The sequence below is a fragment of the Scomber japonicus genome, chromosome 17 (genome assembly GCF_027409825.1).
Source record: "Scomber japonicus isolate fScoJap1 chromosome 17, fScoJap1.pri, whole genome shotgun sequence".
NCBI classification, from domain to species: domain Eukaryota; kingdom Metazoa; phylum Chordata; class Actinopteri; order Scombriformes; family Scombridae; genus Scomber; species Scomber japonicus.
Genome location: NC_070594.1, coordinates 15,034,453 through 15,048,753, shown reverse-complemented (window position 1 = coordinate 15,048,753; position 14,301 = coordinate 15,034,453). Strand labels below are relative to the sequence as shown.

General features: G+C 37.6%; 1 protein-coding gene across 1 annotated transcript; it reads left to right on the top strand.

Moving 5' to 3' along the window:
* The first annotated feature begins 735 nt into the window (after positions 1 to 735).
* On the top strand, positions 736 to 12,863 carry il20ra (interleukin 20 receptor, alpha). Its single transcript, XM_053336676.1, has 9 exons — positions 736 to 988; positions 2,209 to 2,332; positions 2,719 to 2,924; positions 3,129 to 3,304; positions 3,430 to 3,574; positions 4,004 to 4,140; positions 4,963 to 5,338; positions 5,798 to 5,920; positions 12,844 to 12,863. Exons 1-9 carry the CDS (start codon positions 940 to 942, stop codon positions 12,861 to 12,863), a joined length of 1,356 nt encoding a protein of 451 aa, XP_053192651.1. The 5' UTR covers positions 736 to 939.
* The last annotated feature ends 1,438 nt before the right edge of the window (positions 12,864 to 14,301 follow it).

The window sequence follows — 14,301 nt, the reverse complement described above, 5'->3', positions numbered from 1 at the left end:
CGGGCTGTTGATGCAAGCCCACTGTTCCAGGTTTTACTCAGCAATGTTTTCCAGATAACTCAGTACACCTGCCTCTTGAAACAGGTCCCAAAATTAACACAAGGCAACGTTGATGTTCCTCCAGGTCTCATGTCTCAATTGCAAATTAGCTAATCTTATGTTAATTTAAAACGTTAAAAAGAGAAAATGGGTACATTTAGGCTACCATCTAGCCATCAAATTTCTATTTATTTGTTCTTAATTTGAGCATTTCCAACTTTATACCTATATCACACCACTAACATTTCAGAATTATTATTATTTCAAAATTATTGAACTTTTACTGCACTTAGCAGGCAGCTGTTGCAGATTAAGATTTTACGTAGCTACATAAAATGTAATACACTTCAAGATATGCTGCAATTGTAAAGCTCAAACTTTCAGGTTGTAAAGTAGCCTATATGTATTTCTACACGGTGGTAGCTACAGTAGCGCCACGTTTACTAAAACTTCCCCTGCTTAATAATAGGCTACCACAAGGCTACACTATGTATTGTTGCTCTTTGTGTGTGTTGTTCCCATGGTTGTTCCCCCTCCCCGCACACACACGCACACACACACGCACACACGCACACAAACGTGGAGGCACCTGTAATGTTCACAAACAGGTGAGGTCACATTCCTTCCTCCTTCACGGAAACCTGTCTCATAGTGCTCCTTTTGCTTTTATTATCAATCATAGCGAGTTTACCGCCTGGCTGTCACTCATACATTTAATCTCCACCTTTTAATTTGCTCCTTGAAGCATGTGTTTTCGTGTGTGATTTTTTTATTCGTGTGGGGAATCACATCAGCGCTGTGTCGTGTGATAGTCATACGGCTGGAGTGGAAGAGCTGAGTAGCGGTCAGAGGTTGAACATGTTTGTCTTTCTCGGGAAAACATGATCCCTCCATGCAGAGATGTCTGCAGTTTTAATTTTTCTGATTCTTCAGGCTCTGTGCTGTACAGGTATGGTTGCATTTAACTAACATTAAGAGTTTAATTGCTGTTTTTCTTATTTTTATTTATCTTTTTATAGGCGTATTCACGTGACTTCAAGGCACACACTAGGCTTAGTTTTAATGCCCTGTTGACACTGTTTGTGTTTTCGTGTATTTGTGTGGTAGAAATAGAGGGAATAAAAAGAAATAGCAAGTGCAATGTGCTGCAGATTCATGTAATCAATATGGAATCTCACTGGATCTCTGTTTGCCTTGTTAGCTTTATGATGGGACTCCAAATAAAGTGGGCCTATAATTAGGGCTGCAACCAACAATTATTTGAATTATTGATTAATCTGACCGTTATTAACTTGATAAGTCTATTTGTTATTTGGTCCATAGTGGCATCTTGAAATATCTTTGGTTTTGTTCACAACAGTCTGCAACCCAAAGATATTCCGTTTACTACCATAGACGACCTAAGACACCAGAAACTTCACGTTTGAGAAGATGGAATTAGAGAAATTGTATTGGGGGGAAAAAGACTCAAAACCAAAATCAATGAATCAACTAATGCTAGTCCATATGGTTGTAGCTCTATTTATAATACAACCTGCTTCATCATTACAACCTGTGTTAGAAGCAGTATCCAAATTGTTACTAAACATATTGTCTAGATTTCTTACTTAGCTCGCGATATTGCTTATGTGTGTCAGTGTGTCACAGTTTTTTTAAGGTATGAGTCTGAAATTGTTTATTGGCCTGTAATGAGCCATGAACATGAGGAATGTGTGGAGCTCTATTTCATGTTCAAATTCAGTGGCCTGTCAATAAGCCCATGCAGCAGTTCAAGTTCAATCATTGTCTGATGTATTTGAGGCTTTTCCACAAGTGAACATATTTTTTATGAACAAAAAATAGTTGTAATGCATAATAATAGTTTAAAATCCCTGACATTGTTGATTTGGCTGAAAAACAGTGGACAACAGCAAAAGCTTTCAGCTTACATGTGAGACATTAGCAAGTAACTTTATGGTGAATGTTAGAGGAAGTTCAAGGGTCGGCCACCTAGCTGCCTGAACTACAAAGGTAATCTTGCATTGCACAACCAGAAATCGAAACTTGATGACAGGCATGGCAAGTATAAGTAGTGAAGAAATGAATAGCTAATGACTAAGTTAGTTAATAACTCGGAAGATTCCTTCACAACTACCTTTTACAAGCTCAACCTTTCCAACTTTTTTTCAGTCTCTCCATCTCCTCCCAGCCCCATCAATGTCACCTTCTCTTCGGTGAATCTGAGAAACTTGCTGCAGTGGTTCCCAGGAAATGGAACACCAGATGACACACTCTTCACTGTGCAGTATGCCATGTAAGCAAAGATTTTAGAGTTAAAATGAAACATGAATGAATATTGAATTTAACAGAATTGTCCCCAGAGACAAAGTTATTAATTTGAAGTTGCAAATAAGTGAAGTTATTTCCTTATTGGTTCATTTTTCATATTGTAGCTACTTTAGACTTTACCTGGTTAATGTTGAAATTCATGTATTTACATACTGTAGGTCACTAGTCTCAAAGGAATTTAAAAAGTAGCACAAAAATGAGATAGGACAACTGACAAAACAGACAAAAGACTACTGAAACTACATCTCCTCAACCTTAGGTTTCTTGGGGAATTGAACAACAGGTTTTTTGAGATTACATCTTCCACTGTGTCATCCTTTAATCTATGTGTGTTTACGCTGTCTTTTTCAGCTATGGGGACAGCGTTGAAGGCAGCAGAGGAAGACGGGTACACTGGAGGGCTGTGCAACACTGTACAGAAATAGTGCGGCACTGGTGTGATCTGACCAGTGAGATGTGGGATCTGGAGCAGGGGTACCATGCTAGAGTTCGTACTGTGGGGAGAAGAATATCGTCCAAATGGGTTACAACACGGAGATTTGATCCAAAGTCAGACAGTAAGTTAAAGTGACATTCTGTCCAAAAATGTGAGCTGGAGACACACAGGAAGACAGGACCAAAGACAGACAGTTGAGATGTCCTTAAGTGATGTACACCACTCTTTTGGTTTGATTAATGATTCATTTTGTCAACTTATTTGCATTTTTACTTAAATTTGTTTTAAAAATCAACCAAAAAAACATTTTTGTCTATCCCTATAGCTAGTTTTGGGCCCCCGCTCTTCTCTGTGGAAATTGAGGACAACAGCGCCATCATAACTCTGAAGGGACCAATGAGATACCTGCCCAACAACCAAACCCCAGAGGTTTCCATGGCAACACTCTACCCCCAGATGAGCTACAACCTCTCCATCCACAATACACGTCGTCACCAAATGGTGAGTGGAAATATATGGCTTGTCCCACCCTCCTGCCACAGATAGGGTATACACCTGAAGCTCCCTTATAAACTTGTGACAGTTTGACTTATTATGGTCTACCCTGTTTCCATGTGTGTTTACAGCACCATTTCTCAGTGTTCTCCAGTCTGTACAAACATTGTTTCATGGACTACGATACAGAGTACTGCTTCTCTGCAAAGACAAGGTTCCTCTCCATGCCTGTTCAGTGCCAATCCTCTGCGTGGCATTGCATAACCACACCTCAAGGTACAACCACATTGTTTTTCTTGGCGTTTTTCTTCCTATGTGACAGAATGAAAAGAATGTGGCTGAACATGATACAGAGACTTAGGAATTTACTTACTGAGAGTGTTTGTGCCAGAGAGGTATTGTTTGTGAATGAATTAGGTTACTGGGTCAATCAATACAATTAGTCTGTTTGTATTTTAATTACAATGCAATGCAGACATTACACAATGGTTTCTGGTATGGCCTCATAAGCCCAGGGGGTTCAAGCATTTAACCTGTTCTTTCACCTCAGGTCAAAACATAACAATATTCAGAAGTTGATTTGGAGCACTAATATGATATGTTAAAACTGCATCATTTTGTGCACTATACAGTATTTGTGTATTTGTAAACATACATCTTGCATGTATGTGTCTGCGTGACACTCCATCTCCTGTCTCCCTCCAGATCCTATGATTGGCCAGCTGCAGAGGGTGGTTGTGGGTATTATTGTGTCTTCTGTGTGCATGTGTATGCTTTTGGTGGTTGGCTACGTTCTCTTTCATTACCTGACGGGGAAAGGACAGAAGAGCCCATTTACCTTGGTAATGCAAAGACACACACACACACACACACACACACACACACACACTGGCAAAACATATTTTTTGTTCCTCAAAATGAATGACAACGGGATTTGCTCTGACGCTCTTCGCTTTGCTCTTGACAAAACTTGGGAAATATGATGCACTTTGTACTGTCAGTAACACAAGAAAAGAGATAAGATTAACATTATTGTCACCTTAGGGAAATTCCTCTTGGGTTCTGGGGTTACTGCATCAAAAAATATTTGTTTCCCAAACATACTTACTTACATACATACATACATACATACATACCTTACATAATTTATACAAAACAAGACAAACAAAACCCAAGTAAAACCAATGACATCAATAAAGAAAACCCCAAATAATAATATTGCACCAGTATTGCACAGTCTAATAGGATAATACTATGACAAGCTTCATAAAAGTGAACCTGGTATGTATGTAAAGATTAGTAGGACAGTATACAAGTAAAATCCTAAAGCAACATGGTTACTCAGGGGGTTGTTATTTAGTTATTGTTCTTTTTTTTTTTTTTATTTCATGCTTTCCATTGTCTGGTTTTGCTTACAATCTCTTACTATCAAGATGAATGATAATATAAATAAAAATGAAACACAGATACATTCACATACACAAAACATAAGATACAAGGCATACTCATTTAATTTTTTTGTGTAATTATATGTGTTAAATAAATTATTATTGAGGGTGTTTTTTTTTTTTGCATTTTATCTCAGCCATTTACTCTATTAAATCTGTTTCAAAAGCTAATGATCAATATTTTCATACCACATACCCTCTCCCTTCACCCTCCAGGACCCACCTTCATTTCATTCCCCCCCTCTGACCTTCCCCCCTGAGAATCCCAACATCATCAAGGTCATCAAATATGAGCTACCAGCAGGCATCGACATCTCCCTATTGAAGTCTTCGTACTTCAATAAGGGGCAGTTACATAATGCAGGTCTTCCACCAATGTATGCCCCCCAGAGGTCTGAAACACCTCCAGAGCCTGAGGAACTCTTGGATGATTTGTCTATTGAATACGGAGGTGTTGGCATAGCTCCTCAGACCACTGATGGAGGAGAAGGGGAAGGAGGAGACTGGAGGCATGATGGACAAAAAGATGGGAATAATCTGAGAGATGAATGTCACAAATGTGTAGCGAGAGACACTTATGAGAAGAAACAGTGTAAGATTGAGGATGATCGTCCTGCTGGAGTTTACGCTTCTCAGACAAAGTTCCCACAGGTGTCAACCCACACACACACACACCCACAGACACACACACAGACAGATATGAGCACACTTGTGCAGGGGCATGCATGGTCTCAGATAAATCCAGTCATCCTGACCCAAACTCAGGCATTGTTATGGCCTTTTCATGCAAGCAATGAAGAGGTGGACAGAGAGGGGGAGGATAGAGAGCATTCAGGTTTGCATGTGAACAAAAACCCACAAACTGGCCTCTTCCAAATCCCTTTTAACCTATCAACAAAGTGGGAGGGAGGGATGGAAGGAAGAACAGACAGGAAAATAGATGAAGGTGTGGGGCAAGGAAGTGGGAGTGAGAACGTATCCCTTCTTTGTACCTCTCAAAACATCAAACCCACTCCTTGTTCCTACACCCACCAATCAAATTTCTTGCCAGATGACTATGGCATTTTGAGACAGGCTTCAGCACAGGAGGAGGAGGAAGGAACTAATTGTATTAACTGGGATCCTGAAACTAGGAAACTAGTTTTGCCAGAGGTGGTGTCCAACAGGGAGGAAGGTTGGGAGAAAGAGAGAGGAAAAGAGGACTTGATGGGAGGTGAGGAGGAGAAGGAGGTGAAGGCGATGAAGGGTGAGTTGAGGTTGGAAAATGTGTTGGTCAGACAAACATCTGGGGAGGAGGAGGAGGCACAGAGAGGGGTGGAAACAGCATGGGAGACGAATTATATTATGACTAAATGGAGTTTAGTGCTCTCAGAGGATCAGTAGATGATATTCATCAAGACGCTTAACACATCATGACAAAAAATGCTCTTTGTCTGTACTTATCCATGAAGTTTTTTAGAAGACACGTATGGTGAAATTGAAGTCTTAAAAGCACTTAGCTCTGAAGTAGGATTACTTACTTACACCTCTGAATGTCACTGCTTTATCATCAACAATGTTTGGTTTGTCTGATTATTAATCATATAATCACACACTGTAATCTATGGAGGATTATTTTACAGCACCAAGAGAGAGATTTTGGCCCTAATTTTGAGCAAAATATCCTTCGGTTGATGCAAGAATCAACTTATTCTGTATTTATTTGTGCTTAATATGAAGTTAAAGTTCGTTTGAGAGATTCGTGTCATCTTGTAGTAAAATATTGACTTTATTTGTGATGAGGATGCAGTCTGCCAGGATGTTAACACTACGCTTTACGTTTGTTTGTAGAGCATGAAAACAATTGTGATGTAAAACCAGACATCATTGTCACCACCCAACAAAACATTATTCACTATCCATGTAGTGTTTGCAGATCTGACCACATCTCAATGTTCGCCTGACAACTTTGTTTAGTAGTAGGAGTTGTAGTTTTGGCTTTGTTTGTATCTGTTAGTTCCAGGTAAAGCACTTAATCTGTTCTAGTTGAGGCACTTTGAATGAAACTGCTACAAGACATGACATGTTACATTATTTGAATGTTGTGGGTAAACTGGGCTAAATTATATTCAAAGCAATACCACATTTTCAGACAGTGCAGCATCTGTTCTGTACAGATCAACGTTCGCTAAATATATTATATGAAGGAAATGAACTTTGTGATTAATGTATTTTTACACTATATAGACAAAAAGCACTTTTCTCTTTTTTTACCTGATAATAATGTCTTAATGTCTAACAATAAAGCTGCCTAACCTACAGAATGTTTCAAAATTATCTCTACTTTTGTACTGAAAATGAATCTGTGAACATTAATTTGCAGTCTTTATTTGGTTTATTTTTAACTTCCTAACAAAGTATGTGCAGTACAAAATGAACAGCAGTAGACTCATTTTTGCTACATAAATCATTTCCCACTGTATAAAAAGAAGGAAATCAATAAATAAACTTTTATTTTCATTCTCAGTCTATTTGTTGTCCTTGATGCAAGAAGGAAGTGTTGGGGAATTTCTGTGACTAGCTTAACCATAAAATCTCTTCCTCTTGACTTGTAACCCACAAGTAATGAAAGCCTCAATAAAAAGGTGATTATAAAACAATCTCACATACACGCACACTTCAATTCTTTTATTTACACAACTCAGGTTATCTGCGATGATCTTAATGATGACCTTGACTATGTGCATGAAGTCAGGTTTAAATGGTTTGACTCTTGGAAACAATAGCAATACTATAATATTTTTGTCATATTTTTCAATAGTATTGGTAAGCATCAATAGTTAGTAATACAGTAATATATAATTTAATGTAATTATTCGCTATCGTTTTTTTTCTAGGGGGTTTTAGTGTCTTAAGTAAATATCTCTTACATTTTTTATAAGGTGTGTCCACTGTTGAAGCTAACCTACTGAACTGATGAATGGATTTAACTTTCTTTTTTTTTAACATAAAGTTGATCTTCAGTTGAGGCATAATTGTTTGCTGTCCATTTTATCTTACCAGTTGTCCCATTTAACTTGAACATGGCATTGGAATGAGGTAGTGATTCTTAATGTATTTGAAGGTTCAAAGTTTAAAAAAGTATTTTGTTATAATAAAGTGTTTAAGTGACTGTGAGTACTTATCTTAAATAAACATCATGAGAACAGTCACTGAAATCTAATAAAAGGTCTTTTGTTTAGTAAGATGACAGAGGATGGAATAAAAGATTTCTTAAAGGTGTTTCTTGTTGCTGAAGGTAGTTTTTTCCCCCTAAGAGAAACAATATTTGCATTACCTTTTTAAAATGTAGTCTGTGTGTTCCGTAACATTGAAGTGTGTGTCTAAAATCAATCCTTAACTACCACCTCTATGGCTTGGCCTCAGCTTGGTATTTTGCTTGGCAACATATATTTATAGAAATATAGCAGAGTGCTAAAACTTAAGGTAGTTGCCAGAATTTTAGGTGGTTTACTTGGTAATTTACCAAAAAGTTTCCAGAATGACCAGACTTCATTCGTTTTCCCATAAATACATGATTAAAAAAAAACATTCAATGTCATTTAAGAAATTCCAATATGTCCCTCCAAAAGTACAACTGCAGCAATATATTCTCTTTTAAACATACAAGAATTTATATTAACTGAGTGTCCACTGGGTGGCAGCAGAGACATGTTGGGATAAGTGGAGTGGTGTGCTGTTTCTATTCTTTCTGTTTATTACATTCACACAGTTAATTGACATTTATTATGTCCTATCATAATTTGTGGTTGTGCATCTGTATTTGTGATGTTTGTAGATTGATGGATCAAACAGGAAATCCACAGTTTTATATTTAGAGGCTAAATATGGAAGGTAAAATCAAAGAATAAGCTGGTTAGGAAAACAAGTTAAAGTTAATTTGGTCCTTTTTTATCGGCATATTGATTTGATCATTTTCAAAAGTGCTGTCATTCATGTCTATGCTGTGCTTTTATTACCAGCGTGTTTATATATTTAAGCCTTGTGTTTTTTTAGAATACATCCTGTCTGTCTGTTAAAGAGGAAAAATGTATAACAAACAAAATTCATCGCCTCCTTCTTCACATCCTCTCCTCATCCTGGCACTTGACCAGTTCAGATAACAGACACTCATTTATCAAGAGGTACAGTCTGTGTTCCCACTGTTTTTTATTGAGTGTTTTGGCTCCCCAGGACAACAACCCTGCCTGCAGGAAAAATGTTAGGTTGTAAAACAAACAGACCACAAACCAAATTATGTGCATATATCAGACTATAAATGTCTCAATAAAAGGAGTTACACCACATGTGCAGCAGGAATTGATGATAATTCAGAGGTGAATCTGTATCCAAGAATTGAAATCTCATTCAAGAGAACAGGAAAAACTATAATGTGTTGCACAGAGAAAAAACATTTGAATAAATTAAATGAATGAAAATGGCAACAATTAATATTGAAAAATAACTTCAGGGTTAAGTTTATTCCATATTTTTGCATCACTAGCATGTAAAACGGTGAAACATGAATTAAGTTATAATATAACATCTCATATAGGAATTATAAATAAGTGCAAATATCTTACACAGAATTACAGACTGACTCAGTTCTTAATGAAGTGGCCTCAGTCACAAACAATAATCCAAAAAACTTGGTTAATAGACTTCCCAAAACTAGATGATTTGCAGCTTAAAGACAGACTGAACTAAAGTTATACATAGATGAACCTGAGACTAATTCAATTTATCCTTTAAAAACAAAACCCCCAAACATTTTATTACAGGCTAATGTAAGAGAGAAGTGACAAAAAAGTACTAGTACAAACTAATTGGCATCAGAATACAAATAAGATGATAAAAACTTGCCAAATATGAAAATTGTGTGGACGAGCCCCCATTTTGTCACAACAAGGCTCAATAGTGTGTGAACAAGGAGGGAGGCCCCACACGGTCCTCAAAATAACTAAAAACGTAATATTGTAATAATTAGTGTTACAAGAAACTAAGTGTACTGTACTGTATTCAATAACAGTCAATAAGAATAACAGTGATGCCTGTCCACGCCTGACGATATGAGATCCGCCGTCTCTAGTTGCATCAGTCTGGTGCCGGCTCTCCCTGAAAAACATAATGTTCTTTGATAATGTATCAGAGAATTCCTCATTTTGACAACTATTACATAACAGTGAATGATGAAGACGGTTCCTGTACTCCGTGCACATGTACTTCCACACACATCGTGCACATGTACTTCAACACACGTGAAATACAGGCGGAAATAACCAAATCTGGCATAACTGGAAGATAAGAGTGTTTAAGACTATTATAGAACACAAAAATGACTTTATTTGGCCTGTGCAGTCCAGTCACAGCACTTGATGTATGAAAAGTTGCTTTGTAAGAATGTACTGTAGGATGTCCTCTGTGTGCCGTGACTTGTCAAAGAATCAAGAAGAAATCAATCAAAGCTGTCATTTTTTCTAAATGTCTCACAGAACAATGCTGTGAAAGTTAACTGCTATGTCTGTCATATGGAAAACACAACCCATACAGGAAATATCAGATCACAATAGTGCAATATGTTGTATTAACAAACTGTATAACAAGAATGTAAAATATTGTTTCTGTCTCAGAGATATCTTCATACCAGTTGTTACGTAGCTGATACTTCTGATTTAAGTTCATGTGAACAAGGAAAAAAAGGTCATGGGTGTTGTTTTGAGAACTGAGAACTAATTCAAACATACGTTCTAAATCTATGAACATACAAGTATTGTTCACCTAGGGGTCAAACTGCTGGACACAAAACCTTAAAGTGTGAAATAAATAACATTGTTGTTAGCAGTTCAGTTAAATTCATTCTTGGTTAAAAGGCGGTATATATCGGATGTTTCCTGGTCTCTAAACAAAGCTCTTGTCCTTCTAAAAGTCAAAGTTCAGACTTGTGTGTTAAGGGTTAAGGAAGCTACAGCAGAATAACTGAGAAATGACAACTTCGGGTAAACATATGTGTAGAATTCAGAAAATTGAGCTGGTCACTGGAAAGCATCTCCACACATCTGTGTGTATGTTGTGTATATGTATGTTTTTCTTTTTTTACAGGATGTCCACCTCGTCCATGGCCTCTGATTTAGTCAGGAAGAGGTTCAAGGAATGGTCAACAGGATTCGGACTTAGTTTAACACTCCTTCAGTTACAGGATACAAACGTGACAGAGACAGTTGACCTGACATAAACTGTCATTCATTGTTTTTTTTCTCTAAGAAGTTTTTTATCAGGATCTAAATCACCTTTTTGAATTCCTTTTTTCAGTAATGATAATTACAGTTATGTAACTCTGTACAGGACTTTCTGTATGAAAACATCTGGTTAAATTGAGAGGTATTTTAAGTTGACCACTGCAGATAAAGTAGGAACAATGTCTACTCCGATTAAAATTTGAGTGAATTGAATCGTATCTTGTCCTGTTAGTTGATGTAACGCATCAGTAACAACAAATCTTGACTTTAGAAACTGTCCCACATTTGATTATTCCTTAAATTTGTATTTTGTTTTTTATCAGGCCATGCTTTCACACTTGTCTCCATGGCAACAAATACAGGGCAATTAACAGCACAGTGTCACCACTCAGCTGACCTTGTGACTAATCCACCCTCAGGCACACACACACACACACACACATGCACACACACACTCATCAAAGCCATATTGAGTTGTGACTCAATACTCACATGTGGCTGTGTCACTGCTTCAGCCAGGTGCAATCCCCCAGAAGAGAGGGCTAGGGTTGGGTTGTCATTTCCAGTGGAAAGCTGGTGAGAGATCACGTCCTTGTTGCCGTACAAGCTACTCTTATTGGTCGGTCAGGGTGCCAACAGGGTGGAAAGGGGACTTGTGGGGGTCGTTTTAACTTCCCATGAGTTATGTCCTCCTGGTAAAGCTCATCACTGGCAGGTGAAAAGAAGCAGCTGACAATAATAACTGTCACAGAGGTAGCACAGGTCGGTCCGCAGCCCTCCTCAGGTCAACAGCGGGTGAGGAAAAGGAGGAGGAAATCCAGTTTATAGTTATTTATTTATTTATTATTGATTCATCTCTACCAGACATGTCGTTAATACATTTACTTGATTTTTCCACTTGAGACTGACATCAAGATATAATATTTTAGTCAAGACAAGTTAAAATTCAATAAATTAAAGAACAGATCAATGAAAAGTCAATTCACACTTTGTCATCTGATCATGTGCCAGTCAGCAATTACGTTCTTTAAACAATTGTTATGGCAAATTATGGCATTTTATATGTGTTTCCTTTGCCTATCTATTATACTCTATGTTGTATGATGATGTTCTTTATTTTAATGACCTTTAAAGACCAATGATTTGTAAATGCATATGGTCAATATTATCATTTAGGGTGTTTATTTACTTCCTCTTCTTCTCTGCTGCATGTCATACAAAGTCCATCTACGTAAGAAGATAGTGAGATGCTGCTGAAATCTCTTGTTTTTTTCCAAACTTGTAGTCCAGGATGACGTGAACTTGTTTTTACACAAGTCAGGAAGGTGCCATGTCTGTGTGTGTGCTAGTGTGCGTGAGTGCATCATCCCCACCCAGTGCTCTGAAGTACCAGTTCCTTTGTGTGTGTGTGTGTGTGTGTACACAGTTAATCCTGATGTATAGCTTCCTCATGCATGCTTCTCCACCAGACAAACACACACATCCATCACACAGTTTCACAGCATGCAAACACACACACACACACACGCTTTCATATATCACCGTTGACAGGCGTCCAACATTTACAACCACTGACAAACCAGTTCAAGATATACCATGTCTCCTCCTGAAAAGATAAGATACCAGCCAAAGCATTTCAGCTGTCCCTGACTCTTTTTTTTTCTCTCTGACGCTCTTGCTGTCAGTCTGTTTGCCTCTCTCTAGTCTATTTCCAGTCTCTCTTCTTTGTACTGTCTCATTCTTCCTCAACTTCCAGGAAAGACGAAAATACTATACTTAGAATAGTTGCTCTATGCCCGATTTGTCTTAATTTTAGTTAATTTTGTCCTTTTTTCTAATCTAGGGAGAGGTCCTGAACACTAGAATGATGCACACACACACACACACACACACACACACACACACACACACACACACACACACACACACTGCTTTCCTATTTCTGATACTTTAATTCCACTGGGTTCTTTCCCTCAAGTGGCCTTTAAGAGAAGTAAAGCTAATGTGAAAGTGAAGTTGTGTGACTGAAACGCACACAAGAAGAGCATGAATATATACAATATATGATAGGGTGTGTGTGTGTGTGTGTGTGTGTGTAAGGGTCAAGGTAGGATAGACAGGAAATGGCAGACAAGAACAGAACTTCCTGTGTGAGAGGAGAGAGTGCTGCATCTTCCTTGCATGTGCTTTGTGTGTATGTTTAAGGGGTCTTTGAGTCATCGTCTGAAGGTCCGAGGGGATGCTTTGACTTCCTGCCACACACACACACACACACACACGCACACACACACACACACACACACACACACACACACACACACATACATATAAATATACATATAAAGTCCCTAGATAATACAGTAATGTCCATGGTCCCAAGCTAATATCTCATACATGTTTCCTGTCATTTGTAGCTCCTGTCACATCATGGTCATTGCTGCTGGAGAAGTGCATCTCTCTCAATAGCAATGTGGAAATTGCACTTACACATTCACATACTGTTGTTAAAGGTTATAGAGCTCCCTGAACTGAGCACAAGATAAGGATGAACATCGTGAGAAATAACATGCAGGAATTCATTTTTCCTGATCATACTTCCTCATTGGTTGTAGCTAAAGAATCTCTTTATCTCATTAAAACACAACCCAATGCTTTTCTGCTTTCCATTCTTTACATATATTGGGAGTAGGTGTGTTGAGATGTATTGGTACTGACAGTAACCATGAAATTCAATATCTATTTTATCAGTGAAAGAATCCAGCACCTCTTTCATCATTCTTTCCAGTCTTGCTTTCTCCTATAACACCCCACACATCAGTGAGACAGTTATGGTTATAGACTCATTCTCCACCTCCCTACACTCATATTTTGAGTGTAATTCATTTGTCAGAAAAGATATAAAATACACAATAAACCAAGTTAAAGATTAATTTGACTGATGGCTTTTTTTTCTCTATAAACTTTCTATAGATATCATAATAATATTGTGGTTGTGAATTCTTTTGGCCATGGTGAATATCTGATATCGTGACAGACCTAGTTAGGAGTTACATTACAATAAAGTTTTTTTTTTTTTTTTATTATTTCAAAAAAACTATTTAGGCTTCCACAGTGAGTTTACTGGAATGAAATGATTTATTATATAATTACATTTTTAAATCTTTCCTTCATTATTGAGTTAGTAGTTTTGCCAAAGAAGATATCATCTTATCAGATTAAAAGCCTACATTCTACATACTGTATAAAGAGTATCTATATCAGATTTTTTTTTTCTACATCTAGACAAATCTGGGACAGTATC